The sequence below is a fragment of the Ailuropoda melanoleuca genome, chromosome 4 (assembly GCF_002007445.2).
Source record: "Ailuropoda melanoleuca isolate Jingjing chromosome 4, ASM200744v2, whole genome shotgun sequence".
Classification (NCBI taxonomy): domain Eukaryota; kingdom Metazoa; phylum Chordata; class Mammalia; order Carnivora; family Ursidae; genus Ailuropoda; species Ailuropoda melanoleuca.
This window is the reverse complement of record NC_048221.1, coordinates 109711650-109738291: the sequence shown is the minus strand read 5'-3', so window position 1 is coordinate 109738291 and position 26642 is coordinate 109711650. Positions and strand designations below refer to the sequence as shown.

The window sequence follows — 26642 nt, the reverse complement described above, 5'->3', positions numbered from 1 at the left end:
CTCGGCAGCCCCAAGGACCCTCCCTGCAAAAGGAGGTAACCAATGCCATTATGGGCCAGGAAGAAATTGAAAGCTCAAAGACCTAGAACCAAGGGCCCCAGGGCCTGCAGAGAATGGAGAGGAAACCAAGACAGCAGAAGGCAGGCGGGCAATTAAAGGAGGGGGCTGAGTTTTCAATTAACAGGCTTCTCTGCTAGCAGCGGATAATTAACGGATTAGCAAGGCTGGTAGCGGCTGCTGCTGCCGGCAAGGATTGAGGCAGGCACCAGGGGTGGGGGAGAACGGGGGCTCCAGATTCCACAGGAATGAGAAGGAATCTTCCAGCTCAGGAACCTGCAAGCAGCTGAGGGTCACTAGACTGAACAGGCTGGCTGGCAGGGGAGAGGCCCAGAAGGCGGGGGCGGGGTGGGGAGGGGCAGTAGTGTCATCACACTGTCTCCTGGGCTGGACCGCAAGGGCCCTTGGTTGGCAGAGCCCTCTCTGTCTGGGGAGGGGCTAAGGAGGTGATTTACGGGAATATCGAGGAGTCATGGTATGGATGCCCCTTGAACTTGCACGTTGCCATACAGCTCATAATGAGCTTTCAAAGTCAGTTGGGGGCAAAGCTGCATAATGTAGACAGGAGAGCAGAGCCTGTGACATTAGACACTCCTGACTTAAAATCTTGCTCTCATTTCCTGACTGGGTGTGGCTCATCGGACATCACTGCTGCTGTCCCAGACTTCCCAGCTCCTTTCTCGTTAGGCAGGGCCACACCAAAGCATAGAAGAGCCAGTGTGCAAGCCTCCAGCTCTGTCTTCCCCTGCCAGGGAGTTTGAGAAGGCCACTGTTCCTAAGTGACCTGTGTGGGGCAGATGCCCCTGCCAGCCTCCTAGAGACAGAGAGCGGGAGCCAGAAGTGAAGGATTGTGTTAAGTTCTAAGATTTCAGAGCCGTTTGTTACAGCAGCAAACTAAGCCAGTCCTGACTATTACACGGGGTAAGCCTCACCTCCCTGAGTCTCTGTTTCCTTATCCATAAAGTGGGTAAGAATGATACTCACCTTGAATGATTATTGTGGGGATAAGTGAGATGACATGTAAGTTAGCTGAAGGGTACTCTCAGCTCCTAGGTCCCGTACTCCCTGTAAAAAAAAAAAAAAGGCAACGTTGCTACAGGCCAAAGTCAAAGACCAGGGACATTTGTTTGGGCACAACTAGTGGCTGGAACTTTTAAGTGCTGAGCAAAGTGTTTAAAGATTGTGTGGGGGCATAGGCAAGGCCCATGGGATGCTGGAGGCCTGGCCTGCACCCTCCTGGGAAGGGTGAAAGCCAGGCCAGCTCCCTCCCTTTCTGGCGTCTCCAGTTCTTTTCTGTCTGCAATGTACAGAGAGGGGCTGAGGGTTGCTACCATCATCCTTGCCTGGGGGTGGGCTGGCTGGGCCAGTAGGTAAGTGTTTCTCTCAGAGCTGCTGGCCCCAGCAGGCTTCCCTCTGTTCTTTTAGGCCCCAGGCCTGTCAGCAGCACATGGGTCCCTGAGGCCCTCCCTCGGCACCCCCCCACCACCACAGCAGCACAGCTGCACGTCCTCTCCTGGCCACCGCCTGGCCTTCCACCGGCATCCCCTTCAGCCCGTTCCCAGCTGGTCCCACCTTCCCCCAGAGAAGAGCAGCAGGGTGACAGCTGTGGAGATGGCTTCTGTTCTCCTCCACTCTGTTTTTGGCCTGTTCCCCATTGTTCCTGTTTGGTGTATAAGATCAAACCCATTTTTTTTTCCAGCTGATCTCATTCCCCTGAAGTTCCTGATGTTCTGCATCCAAAGGCCGAACAATGGTTTCTGTCTACTTTCCAAATATGAAGCTGTCTCTCACTCTCTGTAGTTGGCTCCCTGCCCCGAGTTCACCTGATTCTTTAGAGGTAGAATGTTCCAGGCACAGGCTTTTAAAATTTCCCTCTTAGCCTGTGCATGTTCCCATGGGACTACCCCTCCCCCGGGCCACCTCCTCCTGCAATCCAAGGAGCTGTCATTTCCCCCCAGCTAGTAGCCACGCCCCTCTTCTCTGGGGCCTTCCTGCCCACCGTGACTGAGCCCACTGAACCCTCTGGACTCTGAGATGCCCAAACACAATCGGGATGCCCCCATGGCCACTGAGGATGCTGATTAGGAGAGAACTCGACTCTCAGATGTCTGACACGGAGCAACAGGTCAGCAGGGGTTGGCAGCTTCCCTCGGATCTCTCACAAATGAATCCCTGTTACGGCTGCTGTCGGCTGCTGCCACCGAGCAACCAGAGGAACGGCCACTACGCTGTCCAGCCCAGTAGCCTCTGGCAGGGACGGCTAATGAGCACTTGAAACGTGGTCAAAGGGAGCTGTCCTGTAAGTGTGGCTATACACTGGATACTGAAGACAGGATGAAAACAGAATGTGAGCCATCTCAATTAATCAATAAATTAATCCTAACCATAAATGATCTCATTAGTTAATATCATAACCATCTCATTTATTGGTATTGATCACGTTGAAATGATAGTATTCTGAATATATTGCACTAAAACATATTATGGAAACCGATTTTACCTGTTCTTACCTTTTCAGTGTGGCTACTAGAAACGTAAAAGTACTTAACGAGGCTCGCATTGTATTCCTATTGGCCGGCGCTGCGCGGTTGCCTCTCCATCACTCGCACCATGTGTGAGGCTGTCCTTGAAATGCCACGTATTCCTTTCGTATTGCTGCGGTAAGCACTTCCCACCAACTCAGTGGCTTAGGATAACACACACGTACTATCTTACAGTTCTGGAGGTCGGAAGTCGGCCGCAGGCATCACTGGGGGAGAATCGGGGTGGTGCCAGGGCTGCGCTCATTTCTCGAGGCTCTAGAGGAGAATGTTTTCTGCCCGGCCCAGCTTCTGTGAGCTGCCCTCGCTCTTCTGCTTGCGGCCCCTTTCCACCTGCAAAGCCAGCAGGAGCAGCTCAAGTCTCAGATCTTGTCTCTCCCGCACGGACTTTTCTGCCTTCCTCTCCACATTGCAAGGACTCCGGTGAGTACATCGCCCCCCCCCTTGATATTCAGGATAATCTCCTTATTCTCAGGTCAGCTGACTAGCAACCTTCATTCCTTCTGCAGCCATAATTCTGCTTTGCCATAGCATTGCACACATTCCCAGTTTTCGGGGATTAGAATGTGCAGAGATCTTTGGGGTCCATTCTTCTGCCTCCCACATGCCAGTAACCCTATCCATCTGATTTCTTGTCCTGTTCGAACTGGCATATCTTGGAGGTGACTGATGTGGGGACAGGTTTCATTTTCCTGGTTTCCTTCCCTGCAGGTCCCTGGGAGCTGTTTGGGGACCATGTGATCCCAAGAAGGCGATTCCGTCTCAAAGGGGGAGGGGGCAGGGAACGACAAGGGAGCATATGGCCTGCCCGAAGTGAAGCTCTGGACACATAAGAAAAGTCTGCCTTCAGCCAGCCACCCGTCCCACAGGCTGCTGAGGCACAAGTCCACATCCCTCCCGTAACCCCGAAGAGGACCCTCCAGCCTGTGCGTGTCCCCTCCCCTGGTGGAGAGTGCTCCGTTTTGAGTGTGCTAGTCAGCCTCTTCCAGCCCCTCTTTTCTGGGATCTGCTCTAATCCTATGGCTGAATCGATGGGACAAGGGATGGACGCAAGGATGAGCTAGACCATCCAACACTCTCACCCGCAGATCTGAAACAGAATGCACACATGCCAGCAGTCCATTGTCCGAGGGAACTGGGAGCTGTGGGCTGAGGAAGCCTCCCTTCATCCAGAGGGATAGAAGGCGCGGATAGTGCGGGGAAAAAACCCAATGCAGGCTACCATGAGGCCAGGAGAGCCAGAGGGGGCAGCTGCTTCCGTCTCCAAGGGCTCTCCAGCTTGGGTCCAGTCCTTCCTGAGGTCTGACTGCTCCTCTTGCCCCGTGGGTCTGCCACACATCCTCAGGATAAATCCCCATCCCCCTCTGAAGTTGAATGAATTTTTATCACTTGAAATCAAAAGAGCCTTGAGTATGACACCCTTCCCATCCCCATACCAGCCCTAGGTCCCCAAACTAGCACCACAGACTTTGGGGGACCCTCGTGCATGTGGTCCTCTTCTCTCCCCTTGGGCCAGGCAGATGAGGCTGCGGAAGCTCGAGACTTTCACTGAACCGCCGGGGTCACAGAGGGCAGCAGCAAGTAGTGCTGGACTGGGTCCCAGGTCTTTTGACCCCAAACCTAGTGGCCCATGTGGCTAGTTGTCTACCCAACAGCCATTCTCCCTTTTCTCTCCCTCAAAGCCATGGACAGTCACACAACCCAGTATGACCAATGACAGGTGTCCTCTGCATGGGGCTTTCCTGCGAGACCCAGTGGCTCTTCAGTATGGCCCTTCACCTTCCCCTCATTCCTCTCTGGGGCATGAAGCTCTGCCTGAAAGGGCATCAGCCATCCTGTGACCATGAGGACAAAGGTCCTTGCCAAGGATGGCAAAATAGGAAGCTGACAGGACCCTGGTCGCTGATAACTCACCCCAACCGCAGTGGCCCCCTGCCTCTGGACTTCCTATTACTTGAGGAAGAAAACCCCAAAGCCTTATTTGCTTAAGACAATATTGTCAGGTTTCTATGCTTTTGTTATATGAGATTGTAACTGGTCCTCGCCTGTGTCCTTTGGGAATTTTGGTCACGGATGAAGTTTCCTGGTAGGAAGGGAAAGGGCTTCAGTGACCCTCTAATGTCACCATTTTGTCCTCTCAGGTATGTAAGGACAGATGAAAGGTCGGCAGGAAACTTGGTCTTCCTTGGTGCTCTAAAGGGTGAATTCTAGGAGGATTCCTTCATCAAAGAGGAGGAGAACCCAAAGGAAGATGGCCACCATTGGAGCCATTCTTTTCATTTTACTGATGAAGAAACAGCTGTGTGTCAGTTAAGGTATGATCGGCTACAAGAGAACTCAACCAATGGAGGCTTAATTAAATAGGAGTTTATTCTGCTCACGTAACAAATCTAGTGGCTTTAAGACTGCCTCACAGCCCAGTAAAGCCAAAGTGTGAGGTTGGCAAGTCTGAGATTTTCTTGGTATTTCCTGCATGGCTGCAAAATGGCTGCCACAGCTCCAAATATCACATCCTCACATACTGATGAACAAAACTGGAAAGAAGGGAGAAAGGGGGGGGGAAGGAGGGAGCTTTCCTTATAGAAGAAAATCTTCCCCAGAAGGACCACAGCAGAGTCCCCCTTCTTTCTCATTGCCTGGGAATGGGTCACATGGTTACCCCTCGTTGCAATGGAGGCTGCCCAGGCATGTATTTAACAAAGGGCAGAGGTGCAGCCACAACTGTTTACACAATCGTGATCCCTCCTCTGGCTGCACACATGGCTACCAAGCCAAATCAGGGCTGTGTTTGCAACGTGTGAAGAGAGAATGTCTGCCAGGTGGGGGGACTGACAAGGGGTCTGACTCATCCAGGGTCAGACATAGACTAGTGAAGAAAGCACCAAGGCTAGAACCCCCAAGCCCTCTCCCCTGATAGCTGATGGGAAGAACCTCTGCATCCTGCTGCCACAGATGCTGCTGGAGGATCAGAATCCAGTACTGTTGGGGTAGCCTACGCCCTTTAAGCCAGTGCCCTCTGCTGGAGACTGGCCAAGAGTGAGTGTGTGATGAAATTCTGGTCAGTGACATATGACAGAAAAGCAGCTGGGGGATTCTGGGAGAAGTTCCCTTACCCTTAACAAGATGTAACCAGGGGAAACAACACCAAAAATGTAACCAGGAAGAGGTGGTCTCCTCTGCTGTGTGGAGTCACGTCTGGATGTGATGCCTGGAACTGTGGCAGCCATACTGTGATCATGAGAGAAGCCGCTCTGAGAACAGAGTTGGCCCACTGAGGACAGCATGGGAAGGGAGAAGAAACCTGCTTCTCTACTAATGACACTGTAGCACTGAACTGACCAGCCCTGAGCTCTCCTGCGTTGGGGCTTCCTTGTGCAGGAAATAACTTTCTTTTATGGCTTAAGCTCCTTTGAATTGGGCCTCCTATCCTTTTCAGCTGAAAGTATTCTAACTCATCCACACATCTCCCTCTGCTCCATTTCCTGCTCCAGAGGCAGGTGCAGACCAGCAGCAAGCAGCCCTATTCTGGGGGAAAACGATGCTACCTGTTCTTTGCCCACACAGTTGGAGCTCAGCCTCTTATGGCTGCCCACAAGAGCCACGAAAAAGGCTGAGACCTGTGTTCAAAACCACAGGCAGCAGGGAAGAGTGGCTTGAGGGGAGGTATTGCAGGGGCCGCATAAAGAAACGTCTTCAAACCCCCCATGCCTCCCCCTACCATAGCCCTGCCCAGCCCAGCTTTGCCCCCAGTGCCCCTGGAGACAATGCCAGCAGTCACCTGCCAGCTGCTTGTGGGCCGGACGGGGCAGAAAGGCTAGTGGCTAAGTGCTGGAGAATCCCCAGATCCTGGGGCTGGCCCAGAATGGGTTTTTGTTGAGGGATTGTGACCGTTCTGTCTCTGCAGCTCTCCTGGTACAGGATGAATACAGGCCAGTTAAGTACTTTTCTGGCAACTGATTATATAGATTTGCTTCCATATGAGCTCTCTTGCAATGACCCAGGACCCCAAGAGGGCCCTCCCTCAGCCATTGGTGTCGAAAACACTCTGAGCATGCTAGGCACTTTGCGTTCTGGGGGAGAGACTCTGCCAAGGAGAATGGCTTAGAGACAGGCACTTCTTGAGCCATCGTCTTTCTCAGAGGAAATGCGAGAGGGCCTGAAGGTCGCCACTCCCCCCAGGCCACCCACCTCTAGCTGCCAAGTGAAGTCTGCAAATGGCAGATCTGATCATTCCGCTCAGAGACTCCAATGGTGCCTGCTGCCCTGGGATGGCTGTGCCTGAACAGGCAGTAAGGAACCTCACGTCCCGCTGTTCTATCTTCATGTTGCCGAGGTTTGCCATTCCCTGTATCAGGATTCCCACTCTCCCAGGTGATTCTGCCACCCCAGTGGGGCCATCAGAGTCACAGGGACTGCTTCAGGCACGGGCATGTGACTCTTTCTGCGCTCCAAAAAAGTGGGTTAGTCCTGGGGCTTTTGTGGAATACTCTGGGCAAGGGCTTGTTAGCTGGAGAGTATACAGCTGGTGTTGCTGGGGACCAACATTGTCATCCAAGGGAGTCAGCGTAGGAAGGAAAACAACCCAGAGGAAAGTAGATTGGAAGAGCGCCCACGGACATCCTGATGACATTATTTGAGTACCTGAATCCATCTATACCTGAAACCTACCTCTAGACTTTTCAGTGATTTGAGTCAATAAATTTCCTTTATTTAAAAAAAAACAACAACAAACAAAAATGAACAATTGTAGCTGGGCTCTCTGTCATTCCCATTCAAAGTCATTCATTACTCATATAAAGGCAGGACTCCCTCGCAGGCAGAATTAATCTCTCCTTTATTGTTCTCTACAGGCTTACAGCACTTACCCCACTTTGTTAGCATTGGCTGCTCCTTTCTCTCCGTGCCCAGCTGAACTGGCCCCTTCTGCGGGAGCGGACCTTGTTCCGCCTCAGCGCCTGCTGGACCTCGGGTACCCTTCATTATACTCTCAAGTGGAGTTAAATTCCATTAGCAGCTTTGGTCAACACAAAGCCCCTCTCTTATTTTCTTTATTCTCTTTCATCTCTCCCCCACCCCCATTCCCTTCCCCCGCAGAGGCAACGCGCTAATGGGACTCTTTCCTCCACCCCCTTGTCGGTGTTCTTGCAAAATGGATATTGTCTTTATGGTTTTTTTTTTTTCTGCCAACTGCAGTGTTTTGGTTCTCCTGTTGTTTTTTACATTTTAAATCCAGCATTAAGGCCCACCCCCTGTGTTGCTATGTGTGCATTTAATCTCTCCTAGCTGCTGCGAAATTTACGAAATTTACGGTGGGAGCCATTCCCATTTTTCTTTCCACTCTCCCTGGGACGGACACCTATATTTCCTCTGACAACCCGTGTCCCCCTCACCACCACAAAGATCTCTGCAGCGAATAGCATGCTATCCATGTCCTAGGGACCTGTGTCCACTTTCTTTGCATCCATATCTGGGAAGGGAGTTGCAGGCTTGGAGGGCTCTGTGCCCCGCATGGCTGCTCTGGTCTACCTTCCCACAGCGGCAGCATCTCCACATTTCCACCCAACACTAACACTGGCTTTATCCAGCGACGTTTGGCCTAATAGATTGCATTAGTTCTCTACTGTTCTGTAACAAGCTACCACAAACTCAGTGGCTTAAAATAACATGCATTTTTTTACCTTCCATTTTCTGTGGACCAGGAGTGTAGCTTAGCTGGGTCTTCTGCTCGGCCTGCAAGCAAAGTATTGGCCAGCCTGCATTCTCATCAGAGGCTCCAGTAGACAAGGATCTGCCTCCAAGCTGCTTCGGGCTATTGGCAGAATTCCTCTCCTTGTGGCTGTAGAATTCAAGTTGACTTGCGTCTTTGGGGTCAGCGGGAGAGTCTCTGACCTCTACATCCTTTTAAGAGAACTCACCAGGTTAGGTTCGACTCACCTAGGATAATCTCCCCTTTGATTAACTTAAAATCAATGCTAGGGGCTTTCATTACATCAGCAAACTCTCTTCGCCTTTTCCATATCGCATAACCTCATCAGAGGTTGACATCCCATCACCTTTGCTATATTTCATTGGTTAGAGGCAAGTTCAGACAGTCCTGCCCATATTCAAGGGGAGAGAATTATACAGGGCTTGGGCACGGGGACTCCCGTGTTGTTGGTTTTTAAATTGCGGTAAAGGATCCATAACATAAATCTTTCCACCTTAACCATTTTAAAGGGTACGATTCAGTAGCGTTAAGTATATTCACACTGTTGTGCGGCCAATACACCATCCACCTCCAGAACACTTTTCACCTTGTAAAACAGAAACTCTGTACCCATTAAACACCGACTTAGCACTTCCTTCTTGCCCCAGCCCCTGGAAACCACCATTCTACTTTCTGTCTCTATGAATTTGAATACTCTAGGTATCTCATATAAGTGGAATCATATAGTATTTGTCTTTTTCTGATTGGCTTATTTCACTTCGCATAACAGCGTCAAGTTTCATCCACGTGGTAGCATATGTCAGAATCCCCTTGCTTTTTTTTTTTTTTTTGAAGATTTTACTCATTTATTTGACAGAGATAGAGACAGCCAGCGAGAGAGGGAACACAAGCAGGGGGAGTGGGAGAGGAAGAAGCAGGCTCTCAGCGGAGGAGCCCAATGTGGGGCTCGATCCCATAACGCCGCGATCACGCCCTGAGCCGAAGGTAGACGCTTAACCGCTGTGCCACCCAGGCACCCCAGAATCCCCTTGCTTTTTAAGGCTGAATACTGTTCCGTTGTGTGCCTGTCCCACATTTTGTTTATCCATTCACCTGTCATGGACACTTGTGTGGCTTCCACTTTTTGGCTGTGGTGAATAATGCTGCTATGAACACGAGTGTGCAAATATCTCTTAGGGGTAGGTAGCCAGCATTAGAATTGCTGGGTCACGTGGTAGTTCTATTCTCAACTTCTTGAGGAACTGCCATAGAGCTTTCCTAATGGCTGCACCATTTGACGCTCCCACCAACAGCCGCACACGGGTTCCAGTTTTCCCACATCCTCACCAGCACTTGTTTTCTGTTTTCTTAGTCGCCATCCTGATGGGTGCAAGGTGGTAGCTCATTGTGGCTTTGATTTGCATTTCCCTAATGATTAGCAATGTTGAGCATCTTTTCATGCGGTGGCCATTTGTATGTCTTCTTTGGAGAGAAGTCTGTTTGGATATCTTACTACAATCTGCATTTCTCTAAATGATTTTGGCCATGTCCTCGTATGTTTCTTAGCTTTTTGGGGATTTCCTCTTCCAAAAAGTCCATGCTTGTATCCTTTGTTCATTTATTTTTCTTGCGAATTTGCAGGAGTTCCTTGTATACCGAGGTAGTGCTAATCTTGTCAATTTTAGACTTTGCCCATGTTCTCTCATTTTGTCAAGTGTCATTTGGAACAGATAGCTTTCATTTTGACATAGTAAAGTCTCCGCCCCCCCTTGCATTTTGGACTGTGCCTTGAAATTTTGTCCAATAAATCTTTTCCTAGCTCTGAGTCTTGAAGATGTTCCCCTCCATGTGTTTTTTTTCTATCAAGGTTATAATTTGGCCATTCACCTGGACTCTTTAACCCCCCATCCGAGCACCCACCTTGTATGGGATAACATTGTTTGTCTCTATAAAGTGAGGCAGAGTTTTCCCACTAAGAATAGCTGATTTGATGCACCTTTTATTGTATATTAAGCTTCCCTAGAACTAGGGATTCTTCTCTGCACTCTGCATGTTGTCCCAATGGGTTGTCTATTCTTTCACTAACACCATACTGGTTTTTTGTTTGTTTGTTTTTAAACAACGTCGTTGTAGTATGCCTGAATATTTGGGAGAGGGAGATTCCTGTCCCCCCCCCCCCTTTTACTTAGGCATCCATAGAACTTTCTCTCTCCTCACACATTTCAGAGTAAGTTTTCATAGCTGGAATTTTTAGTGGGATTACAGTGACATTATAGATTAATCTAGGGAGAAGTAACATCGCCATGTATTTGGCCACCCCTCCCAAGAGCATGAGATGACTCTAGTTGGAGGGTGTCTATACACACACTTTGCTCCCACCTAACAAATTAGCAAGCAATGGATGGAGTTTGCTAAACCAATGCTAGGGAGGAAATCTCCAAGGAGGAAGAAAGAATGGGTCTGGAATGCTCCTCAGCACCACTCCCTCCATTCCCAGCCAAGCTGGGCAATAGGAAGGAAACACCCTGTTTCAGAACCTATGTTCTCTGGATAGATAAAACCCAAGTATGATGGAGGAAATGCATATGGTGGGAAGTTGAGCTTCCCACCCAGAAGGATTGGGTTCCCCTGAGGTGGGCACAGGGGTGAGGGGATCATAGAACAATAGAATAATTCCTGGCTTTCCCCAGGGTCTCCCTGGCCAGCATCACATGATGGCACCGGCTGGTTCACCACCATCAATGAGGTTTGGAGGATTGATCATGCTTTTCCAAATCCATCCACTCCACAGTCTTCCTGAGCCACGTTCCAGGAGTGTGAAGTAAGTAGACAGATTATTATTCCCAATCAATAGAAGAAGAGAACTAAGGTCCATAGAGAAGGAAGTTTACTCATTATTCAATAAAAATTTATCAAGAGTAGACAGTGCTGGGCCCTGGAACACAGCAGAGACCAGACAAATAGTCCCAGCCTAGTGTCAGTAAGTCAGCAGCAGAAACCATGATGGGTGTGTTGCTTTTGTCAGCCAGCACCACTTCCCTGAGGGAACCAACATCTCCACATCCCATTCCTGCTGTAGTAGTCAATCATGATGTTCCTTTCACTTTGCAGTTAGGGAAAGAGGGCAGTGGTCTATGTGGAGCCAATATGGCACCATACTCCCTAGACAGTGGACACAGTGGACAGAGCCCTGTAACACAAAACACCCTCTTCCCTCAGGCCATCCACTCCTTAATTTTTTACACTATTTCTGGTCTTCACAGAATCCCAGATTCCTATTAGTATACAAGGACTTCATATTCCCTACTGCCCAATCCCCATCCCCCACCTTAGCTTCTTGGCTCAAGTTTTCCTCCACAGAGCTGCCAACTTTGGCCAGGGAGCAAGTGGCCTGTGAGGTGAGCATCTGTTTGCAGCTTCCCAGCATCCATTTTCCCACTTTCCAGCCACCAGTACCTAGATTCCACTCCTCAATTCTCAGCTGTGTGCTTTACTGCAATATTTAACAAGACTATATGGAAGTTTCCGGAATCATGGAAGGGAAGTACAACATAGAGCACAACCAATAGTTACCTCTAAAGGTGATTGTGCTGAGCTCCCAGACTAGGGAGGAGGGAGAAGGGGAGTGGTGGTAATCCGAGAAAGGGGATTTCTCCAGATCCCCCGGTGAGCCCCAGAGAGAGGGGCCCGAACCCCTTTGCCCAGATGAATGCCAGCTAAGTCCTCTTTTCCAGATGATATATAGCAGGAAGACCCATCTCATTCAGGGAACACCAGCAGACTGCCAACCACAGGGAGGGCCTTTGTCTCTCTGGGCCCAGGGAGTCAGCTACATGCATCAGGACATGCTAGGTGAAGTGATCTGGCCTGAACCCAGCACAGGGCTCCTGAGTTCCAGTCCAGGTCGGGTGGGGCCAAGCCCAAACGAGCTTCTCTGTTTCTCCCAAGGTTAGGCCAACCGTAATCATTCTCCATGGCAGCTGGCCTGCAGATCTGGCTGCATGGCAGCCCCAGATTTTTTGCACCTTCTTGAAGAAGAGCACACTGAATTCTCAATACCCCAACTTCGATCCAGGTCTGAGAGGTGATGCTTCTTTTCAAATGTCCAAATTACAGCAAACAACAAAAACAGAACACATTTCTTCCAAAGAAGTAACATGACCGAGAACAGAACTCTGCTCATTGACACACCTGGTTTCTACTGTCATAATCTGTGCAACTTTCCAGTCTGAAACACCTTGGGGTGCTTGGGGCTATGTCTCAACAATAAATCTCCCTCAGAAGGACAAGGGGGAACCTACCTCAGACAACTGTGGAACTCAACTGCCTATACGGATAGTGTTTCCAGAACAAAGGGGGTGTCAGGTAAATTTAACTCTGTACTCTTAGAAGGCAGCTCTCAACTTCTAAATAAAGGTGGTTTTGTTTTTGTTTTGTTTTGGCTTCAGAATCTCGGGGTCTAGTTGTGGCCAGTGCACCTAGATACAAAAGAAAGCAAGATGGAAAACATGGATTTTGCAACAGGTGCTGACTGGACACCGCAAACCTAGGTTCAAGTCAGTGGACGCCTGGGTAGCTACACCCTAAGTGGCCGAAGAAGGCATCGAGATGACTACACCCTGGAGGTGGTGCAGTCACACCAAGGACAGTGAGTCAAAGAGGGAGGGATGAGAACAACCTTCTCTCCTGCCCAGCCAGGCTTCCATGTGGTTTTGCTCATGCAGTGCCAACAATGTTCTGAAACTGTGGGATTCTCTTTTGCCACAAATGAACTCATTACATGGGGGGCAGTGCAGGAACACAGCTGTCATTCCTTTCCTCATTTATTCTATATGGTTTGCCTGCTACTTGCTGCTCCCCTGCTGTGTGTTGGAGACAGTCAAAACTCACTTGGAGCTTAGGGTCAAGACAGGACTCAGGTATCAATCAAATAACCACACCAATAAACACACTGGTCACAGGGCCAGTCACCTAGTGACTGCCGCACGTCCCTGACTATGCTCTTGAGTTCTAACCAAGGAGGGGAATGACACTGGGGAGGCCTGCCTTGTTTTCCCGCGATCTGTAACTGACTCCTGGTGATTCTTTCTTTTGTAAATGTTCCCAACTAGAATTTTGCTAGATTCTGAACTCCAGCCGGGAGGCCATGTGTATGCTGGGGAAGGAACTCTTTCGTTAGAACCTGGTTGCCCATGAGTCCTTGTTCAAACATCGGGTACCCCCGGGTCTCAAGGACATCTCCACGGATCCCCACGAAACCGCACGACCTGCCCGGGAGGGCGAACAGGACCCGCAAGCAGCCTGTTGCACACCTACGCACCAACGCTCGGCACGCACTCAGCTCGGCCTGCCCGCCCACAGCAAGGTCACGTGGGCACGCTGCGCAAGGCGCTGCGTGGGGCGGGGCACCAGGGGGTGGGGCTTTGGGCCCGGCGCGCATCCCAATTGGTTAAATGGGGCTTTCTTTTAGCCGGGAACGCAGGGCCCGCCTGCCCTTGCCTTCGTGCCTTCCGGTCGCCTCACAGGCAGCTGCTTTGGCGGGAGTTGGCGGCGGGTGTGAGGTGAGAACCGTGGGTTTGCTCCCGCGCTGGACCAGGTAAGACCAAAGGCTTTCCCAGTGTGGGAGCCAGCTCGGACGACCTTCTGGGGGGTTGGCAAGGGTTGGACGGAGTGCCGACCTTGCAGGGCCTGCCGAACAAATGCGTCCATCTGTGGGGTCCGTCAGGGGCCTCCCATCAGCCTAGACCCAGGGGAAGCGTCCAGGTCTGACGTTCGACCCTGCCACTGGCGCAGGCGCCTTTTCTTCTGTCTGGGGCCCCCTCAGGGAACGCTTCCTGGGAGTCTGGTGAGAGGCCCGAGTTCCGAGCACCCCCACCGCGGGAGAACGCCATGTTCAAGCCACGGTTCTTTGTAGGGAACAGACATTCCAGACAGGGACCAGGTTTGGATGTTATCCCTTGATGAAGGGCTGCAGACGCCGCTGCGCACACAGGCTGGGCGTCAGGTGTTGCCGATGTGGCAAATGGGAAGGCACTTGCTGCAGGGCTTTAGCCAGCTGGGGGGGGGGGCGGTTGCAAGCCTGAGAAGCCAGGTCTCAGGTTTTGGAGTTTTGTTTAATTTTCAGTAACAACAGCAGCTGGAAACCCCTTTTTCTAATAAAACACGATGACTAGTCTTAAATATTGAGGTTGATTCATCAAGTTTTAGAATATTGTATGGCTAAAGGAAATACATACGTGCACTACATTTGGCCTTTAGGATGCTAGTTTGCCACCTCCGCTATAGGTGTCTGGGGAGGAGGGGGCGTCCAGGCAGGAGCTACAGAGTGACAGAGATCCCCATTTTGGGGACTTCAGCGCTAGAAAGATCTAANGGCCTTTAGGATGCTAGTTTGCCACCTCCGCTATAGGTGTCTGGGGAGGAGGGGGCGTCCAGGCAGGAGCTAGAGTGACAGAGATCCCCATTTTGGGGACTTCAGCGCTAGAAAGATCTAACCCATAACTGACCTCTGGATCTTATAAGCTGAGTAGTTGACTCAGTTGGTGAATGGGAGTTACCCCTTGCTTTGTCTTTTACGCTGGCCCTTCAGGGTTAGCACAGATCTAATGGGATGAGATTTTGAGAGCGGGGGTGGTCTGAGGCTGGGGAGCAGGCATCCGCCTTGTAAAGGAGGCAGCCCCTCAAATTGCAGCCTCAGCTTGGGGACTCTGTGCCAGATGTCTGTGAATGGAGCTGTAAGAGGTTTTTCAAAGTAGGAAGTGCATTTGGAATGAGTCTAGCAGAGCTTATGCACTGAAGGAATTTCGATCCTCCTACATCTTGGCTTCATAGATCTAAACTGTGCTAATTGGGAAGAGGAGAGACCCAGAGGAATTCTGGGAGGGGAAGTTACAGTCTCATCTAGCACTTCCTGGATCCCTCCTCTGTGCAGGGCTGACTGCTGTGCATATGGAGATATGTCCACTGCAGCCCTTGCCCCCAGGAGACTTCCAGATGATGTGGGGAAATGAAACCTCGGTCCTGGAGGAGGCTTCTTGCCCAGCAAGCTTAGGCTGAGGGAACCAAGGAAGAAAGGAAAAAACTAGAGGGTGATCCAGATCCATCATGGATTTAGAGCCATGGACAGAATTTGTGGGATGGTGGGGAAGGGAGAAGGCACTTTCACATGGATATGTGCATTGTGTGGTGGGGTAACATAAATAATTGGATGAGCCTACCCATGAGGGACATGTTAAGAAATCAGGGTAGAGGGGTTTTTAAAATCCAGTTTCTAGGCTGGGAGGGGTTCAGTGTTGTTTTGCGGAAGATAGATGTTTGTTGGTTCAGGGGACTATTGTGGTGGGAAGGAGGGGCTGAGGAGATACCAAGTGGGAGCTTTTGTGGAGAGTACTGTGTAAAAGGGGATCCACTTTGGAAAAGTCTGTCATGTCCCCAAGCAGGTGAGCATTCCTTGGGAAGAGGTCTGTGTGGCATTTCTGTGTTCTGACCCTCCACCTGTCCCCCCACCTCATACCCTATGCCCACATTGCTGTAATGATTGGATGGATAAAGTGTGTCTCGTGCAAGGGAGAAGAGCCGCTGAGCAGGACCTCGTAGCCTTGTGGCGATGATCCTGTTCCTCTTTGGCAGTCTGATGCTTCCTTCCTGCCAATCCAGCCTTATTCTTTCCCTGTGCACAGAAGGGGTCTCAGTCTCCATTACAGCCCCCATCTGTGCTGTGAGATGGCAGGGTGGTTGCTGCTGGTAAGGCAGCTGATCCCCTTCATGTTAGCCTGAGGGAGCCCCTGATCTGCACACTGAAACCTTTTGAGGACAGTTGGCTCCTTTGTGGGGTATGGGGTGGAACTTTGATCTGAGCCAGCTTCCCTTCGGCTTCTAGCCCAGCTTCTTACCACTGCTGGCTTGGGTGTTGTCTGTCTGTCCTAGGGTTGAGGACTTGGGGAGGGGAGTCACTCCAGGAACTTCTGGTTGTTCCGCAAACTCCAGTTCCCCCTCATCCTTCTTCCTCTCCCCCAGGTCAGGTTCCTGAGAGAGAGAGACAGAGAGACAGAGAGACAGACACACGCAGCAGTGGCTAGTTTCCAGATTTTATAGGCCCCCACAGATACCATGTTGGAAGCCAGACACCAAACCCAGCAGAGGAACACCCAGAACAGCCAAGAGGTAGGGTATATCCTCCCATTCCCAAAATACCCTCTGTCCTCTCACCTCCCCTTCTGTGTCCCCTCACTTCTGGAGCCTCCTTCCCTCTGCCAAGGATTTTGCATCCTCTGATTTCTTCCTGTGACCCTTTTCCAGACCAGCTTGTGGTCCTCAGACTTTGGGATGAAGCTGGAGGCTGTTACCCCATTCCTAGGGAAATATCGCCCCTTTGTGAGTCGCTGCTGCCAAACCTGCACTCCCAAGAGCTGGGTAAGTGATGGTAGGGCTGGGCCCCATCAGGGAAACTTGGTGAAATTGACTACAGGAGCCATGGCTCTGGGAAGCAGCTTCCTTTATGTTCAGCCCTCCTCAACCCATGCCTGTGCTCTTGTCTTTCAGGGGAATGGATGCACTTGTGTTGGTTGTGTTGTTGGTCAGGGCTGGCTTCCAGGCCTTCAAGAGTTGGGTGGGGTAGTGCAGAGAAAGGAGATTGGGCATGGCCAGAGGGAGGACGGGTGTCTGGCCAGGCCTGCATGAGTCTTGTTCGGTTCTGGGGACACTGCCCACTTAAAGTCACACAGCACTCAACACGTGCTTGAAGATATCCTGCATCCATACCATGTGCTGTGCTGATGAGCCCCAGGGTCCTGGCAGAGGACCTATGTGTTCTTTGCTGTTGACAAGAGAACTTCTCAGAGACTATATGCTACTCTCCAAGACGGGGATTCTGTAGAGCATGCAGCACTTCCATTTTGACTGTGGGACCCTTTCTCCTGAGTGAGTCTTGGGATCTGAGAAGTGAAATGCTGTACTGTATTTTGTCTCCTGGTATACTCAATACTCCCATCAGGCGAAGCCTACAGAATAGAGTGGGGGCTTTCCTTCGTTGTTTTGTGAAGGCCCCCAAGGACATGCTGTCCCTGGCCCCTCTCCTGCAGGAGTCCCTCTTCCACAGAAGCATAATGGATCTAGGCTTCTGCAACGTGATCCTGGTGAAGGAGCAGAACACCAGGTAGTCAGAGCTGGCAGGTGGGGGGAGGGTGGTGGGCAGGGTCCTTGGGTGCAGGGCTGCCGGAGCCCTGTTTTGTGGTGTCATTATTTTTTCCTTTGGTGGAAAAAGAAGGGCCCCTGCCCTCTGCTCCATACCCACAGCTGGGGAGAGGCAGGCTTGGAACTCTCCTGCAGTTTCTGTGAGCATTTATGGATTGCCCACTGTGTGTCAGGCCTGAACCTGTATCCTGTTCAGGGAGAGGGGAGGGAATGGGGCACAGATGGGCAGGTGCTGCTGCTTCCTGCTCCATGATAAGCCAAGCTCAGGTGTTCCCAAGCCATGGGACTCAGGTGTGATCCCTTCCTGGTGGAATACCCTCTGTAGACCGTAGTGGGTACGGGCCCTCTGAAAGATCACCACCCACCCACCCTGCCCTGGGGGCTGTGTCCAGGTTTCGGGGCTGGCTGGTTCGGAGGCTCTGCTATTTCTTATGGTCACTGGAGCAGCACATACCACCCCGTCAGGATGCCCCACAGAAGATCGTGGAAAGCACTGGGTGAGAAAGCAGGGATTGGAGTCTGGCTGGGACTTTGAGACCCTTGAAGGGATGACCAACATTCTAGGCAGGGGTGGTTTTATAGGGCTGTTTTCTAGACTGTTAGCTTTGCCTGGGGCACTTAAAGATGGAGGATAAATACTGGAGTCTGTTTTCTGGGGATGCTGTGGTGCTGTGGGAAGTTACCTGAGAGATCTTAGGTCTGCCGCAGCCTAACACCACTCTCCCTCACACCACAGGGTGCAGAATGTCATCTCAGGGAGGATCCCAGGAGGGGCTGGGGAAGGCCAGGTACCAGGCCTTGTGAAGAAAGAGGTACAGCGCATCTTGGGCCATATCCAGGCTCCGCTCCGCCCCTTCCTGCTCAGGTAACTCTGGGCTGAGGGGCACTCTTTTCTGGGCTGGGGCCTCTGCCCTTCTGGAGAGTGGGTGTTGGCTAGGTTTGGGGAATGACTGGACTCCCCTCCTGGGAAGTTGGATGGTGTGTTTACCAGAGAGCCTGAAGGGAGCCCCTGATCTGGACATTGTGAGATCTTTCAAGAACAGCTGGCTCCTTGATGGGACCGGTCAGGTATGGGGTGAGGCTTTGATCTGAGCCAGCTTCCAGCCCAGGTTCTCCCCATTGCTGGCCTGGTGTTGTCTGTCTGTCCTGGGGATAGGGGTTTGGGGGTCAACCCAGGAACCCCTGGTTGTGGCCCAGACTCCGGTTCCCTCTCTATCCTTCTTTCTCTCCCCAGATCAGGTTCCTGTGGAGAGAGGTGAGGTGGCTGGTTCCCCCATCTTATAGGTGCCCTCCTGCATTCTCCCTCCTGCATTCATCTGGCACAGGTCTGAGCTCCTCTTAGATGCAGGGTCTTGTTCCTGGAGAACGGAGGGATGCACAGGGCAGAGTAAACATATGGCTGCAAGAAGGACAGAACAAGGGTTAAGATTGAAAACAGGTGTGGGGGGAGGAAGAGACTTGTAAGATAGGGACAAAAGGGGGAAAGGAGCCAAACTTGAGGGGGCAAGGATGGAGGGAACAATCCTACTAGAGGGAATGGCATGAGCTATGGCTATAGGAAGTGGCCACTTTTGCTCATGAAGCTGTGGCTGGAAGCTGGCGAGTGAGGGAGAGAGCTGTTGGAGACAAAATTGAGAGGTAGAAGGGACAGGATATGCAGGGCCATTCAAGAAGTTTGGATTTGATTTCTAAGTGCAGTGAAAACCAATGGAAAGGTTTTAAAAAAGCAGGAAATGCCAACAAGGTGAATTGGGATCAAGAGTAGAGAACAGAAGACTATTTGGGAAGCTTTGTTAGTCCAGGTGAGATGCCATGATGAGGCACGTGGTGGTGACAGTAGGGGTTGGAAAAATGGATTGAAAGACACCAAATGAACAGGTGACTGATTGAAAGGGTGAGGGTGGGGGCAATGAGGGGAAAAGGGACAAATCATGGGAGAGCCAGGGTTTTGGGAGAGCACCTGGTAGTGTGGGTGGAAGGGGCAGGCTTGGGGAGGAGTGAGTTTGGTCCACAAAGGATATTTTGGACATAGAGTTTCAGATGTCGGACGTGTCGGTGGAGACACCGAAGAGGCAGTTGCTCATGAGTCTGGAGCTCAGAAGAGGCTGGGGTCAGGAACATAGATTTGCAAAGCTTTAGCGTACAGATACTTAAAACCAAGAGATGAATGAGTCACTAAGGGAAAGAAGGCACAGCTGTCTTGAAAGTGCTCAGTGGTCAACTGCTTACTTAGGACGGGAAGTAGAGGTGGTTGGTAACTTTGACCAGACCTCCATGTGTCAATTCTTTGACTTTGCTGAGACTTCCAGTCCTTTGACCTAACAACCTTTACACCAGCCATCAGCCCCCTTCTTTTCTCTTCTTCTCTTCTGGCCTTGCTTTGATTCCAGGGCTCATGATGATGATAATACCCTTGGGAAGGAGTCACTGGTTCTGTTTGAACTCAGCTACCTGCCTTCTCTGTACCTAAGCAGTCAAATGTTTCCTTTATGAGATTTTCAAAGAGGCACACAGCGTCCGCCAAGACTGATTCAGACTGCTCCTTCTTGGATTTACCCACTGTTAACTGATGGCCCCATCTCATGCTTCATGGAGAAGTAGAAGCCATTGGACGAGGGCATGCTGCTTGTCCACCACATCTCTGTGCTACTTGGGTCTACGCTTCTGTTCTCGTTCAACACCAGTCCCCCCATTGGGCCTCTGGGGAATGCCTCCTCAGAGACTTGGCCTTTTTAGTTACCCCCTTTTTGTATCACTAACTCCTTCCTTTGTATTTCTTCTTTCCCTGCAGTTTCCAAAGACCAGGCTGGGCTATGCCTGGAGAGAGTCTTGGTCCTCTAATTTCTTTTAGGGTAAATGGAGGCAGGGAGATGCTCTGAAGCTGATTTGAGACAGTTGCACCGTGAGGTCTTGGGAAAGTAACAGCACCTCATAGGCATGGGCTTTGGTGTCAAGCCTGCCTTCCAGTCCCCGCATTAGCACTTCTTAGCTTTCTCTGCTACTCAGCAGCTTCTGTAACCTCCCCATGCCTCACTTCCTTCTTCCATAAAGTGGGGACAGTAATAGCACTTGCCTTACAGGAATGCTGGGTAGCCTCCTGAGGTGTCTTGGGCCCTGCCTTATGGGCGGGGCCCTGACACAGCTCAGACTGGGTGTTGCTCTCCAGGCTATTCAGCTGGGCACTGCTGCGGTTCCTGAACTGTGTCTTCCTGAACGTGCAGCTCCACAAGGGCCAGATGAAGATGGTCCACAAGGCCGCCCAGGCAGTAAGGCCCGCCCTCCATTGGGATGGGGATGGCGGGAACAGAGGAGCAGAGGCTAGGCCAAGCCCTAAGTTGGGACCAGCCCCATCAGCTGGTGGGAAAAATCCACTGCTCTTTGACGACCTTCTCTTCGTGTCTCACGGTCTTGCTCCCATGGGGCTCCCTCTAACGTCTTTTCATCATGGTCTTAGCAACCATTACATCAGTGCATTACCTTAAAAGTTGTTGACAGAGCTCCTCTACTTTTGGGAAATGTGCTCAGAGGAAGAACTGCTCAGCTGAACCCTCCCTCCCTCTGGGGCTGCCCTGGGTCTGGAGGTGCTGGGTTTCAGCTTCCTGCATCTTCATAGTGGGGGTGGATTGGCACTTCCCTCTGGCTCTCCCCAAGCAGGGCTTGCCGCTTGTCCTCCTCTCTACCCACAAGTCACTCCTGGATGGGATTCTGCTACCCTTTGTGCTGCTCTCCCAAGGCCTGGGTGTGCTCCGTGTGGCTTGGGACCCCCGCACCTGCTCCCCCACCCTCAGGTAAAAAAAGCCTTGTGCCCCTAGACATACAGGGGAGAAGTCCCCAGCCTGGGGTAGGGGTGTGTGGGGATGTGTACGGGGGTGTTACTGGCAGCAGTTCCCCAGAGGCATTCTTCCTGGTCTTTCTGTTCCCAACTCTGTCATCTCAGCCTGTGGAGCTCAGGTGGAGGGTCAGCTATGAGCCTTAGGGCCATGCCTGGGTTCAGGGTGTTCAGGTAGGACCCAGGCTGGCCCTGGTGGGCTGAGGATCTCACTGGCCTCCTGCCTGGTCCCATCTCCTGAGCCCCTTCTCTTATCAAGCTTTGCCTTGTGCCCCACAGAGCTCTGCTAAAGAAGCTTGGGGGGCTTTTCTTGCCCCCAGAGGTCAACTTTACCCTGGACAGCCCAGAGGGGGTCCTTGCAAGGGCTGTGGCCCATGCCGTAAGTGCCCTCAGGGGTACCAGTGGGGTCAGACCAGGGTACAGGGGCTTGTTGCTGCTCTGGTCTTGATACCTGCCTCCCCCAACCCCCCTCCAGGCTATGGAGCAGCTGTTGGTCAGCAGGCAGCCGTTGCTCATATTCCTGGAGGAGCCCCCTGGGGCCCAGGGGCCTCGGCTGTCAGCCCTGGGCCAGACCTGGCTGGGACTGGTGGTGCAGGCTGTCAAGGTGGGCGTCATCCCAGATGCCATGCTAGTGCCAGTGGCCATCACCTATGACCTGGTTCCAGATGCACCTTGTGATGTATACCACGTGAGTCTTGCCCCTGGTGACTCTAAGTGGACACCATCTCTAGAGAGGAGACACATTGGGTCCTCTGGCCAGCTCCCCTTAGGATTAGAGTTAAGGGGGGAGTGCAAAGGAATTCTACCCCTACAGTCATCATCCTGTGGCCCTTCCCAAGGCCCTTACACTTATCCAGTCATTTCGTCTTCTAAAGACCCAGTTAGAGAGTGATTTCTTCTATGTTATGGATGAGAAAATGAGCTTAAAGAGGTCATGGTCATGTAACAGTTTGGGCCCAAGATAAAGCAGAGCAGAAAGTGCCCCCAGGCAGTTTGCTCACTCAGCCCCTCCCTCCCTGCAGGCCTTGACCCCGCTGGGGTTGTGGACAGGAGCTCTGGCTGTCCTGAGGATCCTACGATGCTGGGGCCGCAGCCCCAGGGTCTGTGTCCGTGTGCACCTGGCCCAGCCCTTCTCCCTACAGGTATGCAGCCTGCTGGACAAGGCTGGGAGTACCTGGGGTCTATCCTGGGGCTTCTGGTGGCCTGGCCCTAGAGCCTCTGCAGGGATAGCCTTGCCTACCTCAGGTGGGCTGTGTGCAGGTTTCCTGATGGGCCAGCGCAGGCCATCTAATAAGAGCCTTGTCCTGGGCAGGAATACACCATCAACGCCAGAAGCTGCTGGGGCAGCAGGCAGACTCTGGAGCAGCTGTTGCAGCCCATTGTGCTGGGCCAATGGTAGGGGCACGGGAGTGTGTGGGTCTTGGGCGCAAGGCAGGCTGCCCTTCAGCCCCAGCTTGTGATCTGGCACCCTCTTCCCCCATACCCACAAACACATCACCAACTCCAGCCTTCCCTCTCCAGATATCCATGGGTCATCTAGAACAGAACCAGGCACCCCCCTGCCTATAATCTGACTGTGGGACATGGCACACAGACCTGGAAGGGCTAGAGTTACATGAGCCACCTCTTGCCTCGGGAGTGGGGATGGGGAAACACCCTCACCTTTGAGAGCTCTGGACTTCCCCACAACTGTTTTGAGGTTTGGTCCCTTTATCGTGTAATCTGTTTCTATCCCAGTACTGTTGTCCCAGACACTGAGAAAGAGCAGGAGTGGACTCCAGCAACTGGGCCCCTTCTGGCACTTAAGGAAGAGGACCAGCTCCTGGTCAGGAGGCTGAGCCGTCACGTCCTAAATGGTGAGGGGGAGCGTCTGGGCCTTTTACGGGAGGCTCCTGAGCAGTCCCTCTACTGGGTGAGCCAGTCTTTGGGGCCCTCCGTTCCAAATGGGTTTCTGCACCTGACATCCATTCCTGTGTGGCCCACTTGGGACATGTGAAGAGGAGTGGACCTCTCCCTGCTCCTAGGGAACAGGGCAGCCAGGGAGAACCTAGGGAGCTATTAGATGAGCGCACAGGCTGGCTAAGCTGTGGAGGGTGCAGTGCAGGCTGGATGAGCCACCTACCCAGGGTCGTACCTGGCCCTGCCTTGCGCTCATCACTTCATCTGAGCCTGGTCTCCTTAGTTGTAAATGAGGGCGATGTCAACTGCACAGAATTAGGCACATAATAGACTTAAGAGCACCCTCTGTACCAGACACTGTGTTAACAAAATTCTCTTTATTACTCTTCTTGAGTGCCCCTCCTGTGACAGAGACGGTGGGCTGGTAAGTGGGCCTGTGAGAGGCAGGGAAGGTCCTTGAACTCCGTCATGTATTGATAAACGTTGGTTTTCCACAGGGAAGGGTGGCGCTCAAGGACCGGGCCTTCTCTCCCCTTGCCTGGGGTAGAGGGGGTGTGTGTGTGTGTGTGCGTGCACGCGCGTCTGCGTCTGCTGCCAGGGTCGGTGTGGGAGTACTGTTCTTGACTAGGAAGACTTGCTGGGGCGGTGGAGGGACTAGGCCACTGGGCTTAAGGCCCTGACCAGCATTTCGCACCCTCGGCCCCAGCCAGCGTGACCAGCTCGGCAGTGATGAGCACGGCCATCATGGCGACACTGCTGCTTTTCAAGCACCAGAAGGTAGGGGACAGAGTGCTAGGGGGCTGAGGGAGGGGTGTGGCCCTCCTGCTCAGCCCCTGTACTGCCCTGCCCCCCCAGGGTGTGTTCCTGTCCCAGCTCCTGGGGGAGTTCTCCTGGCTGACCGAGGAGACACTACTGCGTGGCTTCGATGTGGGCTTCTCGGGGCAGTTGCGGTGCCTCGTGCAGCACACGCTGAGCCTGCTACGGGCGCATGTGGCCCTGCTGCGCATCCATCAGGGGGACTTGCTGGTAGTTCCTCGGCCGGGCCCGGGTCTCACACACTTGGCACGCCTGAGTGCCGAGCTGCTGCCTGCCTTCCTGAGTGAGGCTGTGGGTGGTGAGTCCCCAGGGCTCGGGCTGGGTGGGACATGTGTAGGGGTGAAGTGAATGGCTTCCCTCCTCGTGCCCGGCCCTTTCCTCCCCCAGCCTGTGCTGTGCGGGGGCTGCTGGCAGGCAGAGTGCCACCTGAGGGGCCCTGGGAGCTCCAGGGCATTGAGCTGCTAAGCCAGGACAAGCTGTACCGCCAGATCCTGCTGCTGCTGCACTTGCTGCCCCAGGACCTGCTGCTGCTGCAGGTCAGGCCTCTCCCCCGCTCCCCGCATGGCCCTGGGCCTCCCCCTCTCGGTGGTGGAGATCCGGAGGGGCTGGGCAGGCATGGGCCCCTAAGTCCTATGGAGGTAGGTCTCCCTTGCCCCACCTTGGACCAGGCTCCTGCCCATGGCCTGGTTCTGAGGCCACATCAATGCTTTTCTCCTCAGCCCTGCCAGTCTTCCTACTGCTACTGTCAGGAAGTGCTGGACCGTCTCATCCAGTGTGGGCTCCTGGTTGCTGAGGAGGTAGGCAGGGCAGTGGAGACAAAGCCCCGGTCTGGGTTCTGGCCACCTACTCCCACCTGGAGTGCTATGGGGGTGGGCGTGCCCCTGGTTGGCAGACAGGGAGGCCTGGGTTCTGCCTCTGCCAGTCTTTGCCTTGGACTTTGCCCTATATGCCCTATCATGACAGCACTGGACAACTGTACCTCCAGGTCCTTTGCATGCCTCCTGCCCCCTCCAGTTCTTGTCCACAGAACTGTGGCCCTTAAGGGTCGGTGCTCACTTCCTCTCACCCTGCAAGTAGGCTCAGCAGGTGCCGTGGTCTGGCATGGCTCTTGGTGTCCTCTTGGGCTCCCTAGGTCTGCTTTTACTGTTTCACCTCCACATGCCAGGTCTGCCGTGTATCTGGTCTAGGGAAGTGGGGAGCTCAGGGCTGAACTGGTCAGAGACCAATGGTTCCCATGGCCCCCAGACCCCAGGCTCCCGGCCAGCCTGTGACACCGGGCGGCAGCGTTTAAGTGCAAAGCTGCTGTGGAAACCGAGTGGGGACTTTACTGATAGTGACAGTGATGACTTCGAGGAGGCTGAGGGCCGGTACTTTAGGGTAAGTTGGGAGAAGCCATGTCAGAGGTGTGGGAGGCAGGCAGTGGGAGCTGCCCTCATTCTGGTCTGTCCCCCTCCAGCTCAGTCAGCAGTCACGCTGCCCTGACTTCTTCCTCTTCCTCTGCCGCCTGCTTAGCCCACTGCTCAAAGCCTTTGCACAGGCTGCTGCCTTCCTCCACCAGGGACGGCTGCCTGATACAGGTAAGGCCTGTGCTTCCCTGGCCAGCCACCGGGGGAGGCTGAGAGCTCTCAGGGCAGGGGCCCCAGGCCTACATCATCTCTCTCCCACAGAGTCCGGCTACACTGAGCAACTCTTGCAGTTCTTGCAGGCCACTGCCCAGGAGGAAGGGTTCTTTGGTGAGTCCCAGGCAGCCAGCCCAAGCTCCCCGGAGGCAGGGAAGGGTTTGCTGGTGGCTGCTGCCCCCTGCTGGGCAGTGACATTGCAACTCCAGGAAGGAGGGTTGTAGAGTAGAAGAGAGAGGGTCTTTGCATCTATAGAGTCTGAGCCCTAGCCTTGGCTAGCTCCTTCTTTCAGCACAAGAGAAGCCTTGGCCCTAGAGCCTTCACTTTCTTTTCTTCCAGAGTGTGCAGACCCAAATCTTGCCATCAGTGCTATCTGGACCTTCAGAGACCTGGGGGTAAGAGGAGCCCATCTCACCATCCTCCTGCCTCCCATCCCTACTCTACCCTGATTGAAAGAGCTGCTCAGGGTAGCCCGGCTATGCCCACCCTGGGGTTTACCTAGTGTCTCAGAATAGGCGTGGTGGCAGTAGTTGAAGGTAGGATGGTTTTCCTGGCCCCTTTGGTCTCTTAAACCACAGTCTATCTCCTCCTACTCTTGAGTTTGAGGCAACACTTGCACTCAAGGTCTAAGGGGCCAGAGGTCGCACTTGCAGTTTGCTGGGGGACAGGCACAGCCCCTATGGTGAGTGCTCATAGCCCTTCCCTGTGGCCCAGGTGCTGCAGCAGATGCCCAGCCCTGCGGGCCCCATGCTCTACCTGTCGCCTACATTCACCAGCCGGGAAAATCAGGAAAAGCTGGAACAGTTCATCCGGCAGTTCGTTTGTAGCTAGAAATGTGGGGTGACTTCTCCGCCCCAGAACATAGCTGTGTCCTGGAGCCAGAAGACAGAGGGGCTGTACACCTTTACCTGAACTATAAAATCTTTTGTGCTTCGTTGTCCTTTGCCGTCTCTTGCGTTTTCCATCCTTTGGTGTATCTGTTCTCTCCTTCCCCACCCTGTGAG

At 52.8% G+C, this 26642-nt stretch overlaps 1 protein-coding gene across 9 annotated transcripts; it reads left to right on the top strand.

Moving 5' to 3' along the window:
• Positions 1-405: 405 nt before the first annotated feature.
• GPAT2 (glycerol-3-phosphate acyltransferase 2, mitochondrial) lies at positions 406-26642 on the top strand. Of its 9 annotated transcripts, none has more exons than XM_034659571.1 (26): positions 406-2404; positions 2576-2717; positions 2886-3020; positions 4739-4912; positions 10974-11104; positions 12732-13879; positions 16300-16446; positions 16582-16695; positions 17364-17437; positions 17868-17972; positions 18212-18340; positions 20642-20741; positions 21127-21263; positions 21584-21683; positions 21780-21992; positions 22327-22446; positions 22617-22699; positions 23042-23160; positions 23910-23980; positions 24059-24317; positions 24407-24816; positions 25265-25396; positions 25476-25596; positions 25687-25752; positions 25978-26033; positions 26353-26642. In XM_034659571.1, the coding sequence occupies exons 7-26, from the start codon at positions 16393-16395 to the stop codon at positions 26467-26469; spliced, it is 2580 nt and encodes an 859-aa protein (XP_034515462.1). In that variant the 5' UTR covers positions 406-2404; positions 2576-2717; positions 2886-3020; positions 4739-4912; positions 10974-11104; positions 12732-13879; positions 16300-16392; the 3' UTR covers positions 26470-26642. The 9 variants fall into 9 exon arrangements, with proteins under 9 accessions (XP_034515462.1, XP_034515465.1, XP_034515464.1 ...); XM_034659574.1 differs by having other exon boundaries at positions 2576-3020; positions 12732-12931; positions 13406-13879; XM_034659573.1 differs by having other exon boundaries at positions 2576-3020; positions 12732-12931; positions 13395-13879.

What these genes read in the sequence shown, in the direction of transcription:
- GPAT2 (XM_034659571.1), top strand. Translation starts at nt 16,393, where the DNA reads ATGTTGGAAGCCAGACACCAAACCCAGCAGAGGAACACCCAGAACAGC. An exon ending in CTGAGGGCCGGTACTTTAGG is followed by an intron (nt 25,397 to 25,475) that starts GTAAGTTGGGAG and finishes GTCCCCCTCCAG; the next exon opens with CTCAGTCAGCAGTCACGCTG. An exon ending in CCAGGAGGAAGGGTTCTTTG is followed by an intron (nt 25,753 to 25,977) that starts GTGAGTCCCAGG and finishes CTTTTCTTCCAG; the next exon opens with AGTGTGCAGACCCAAATCTT.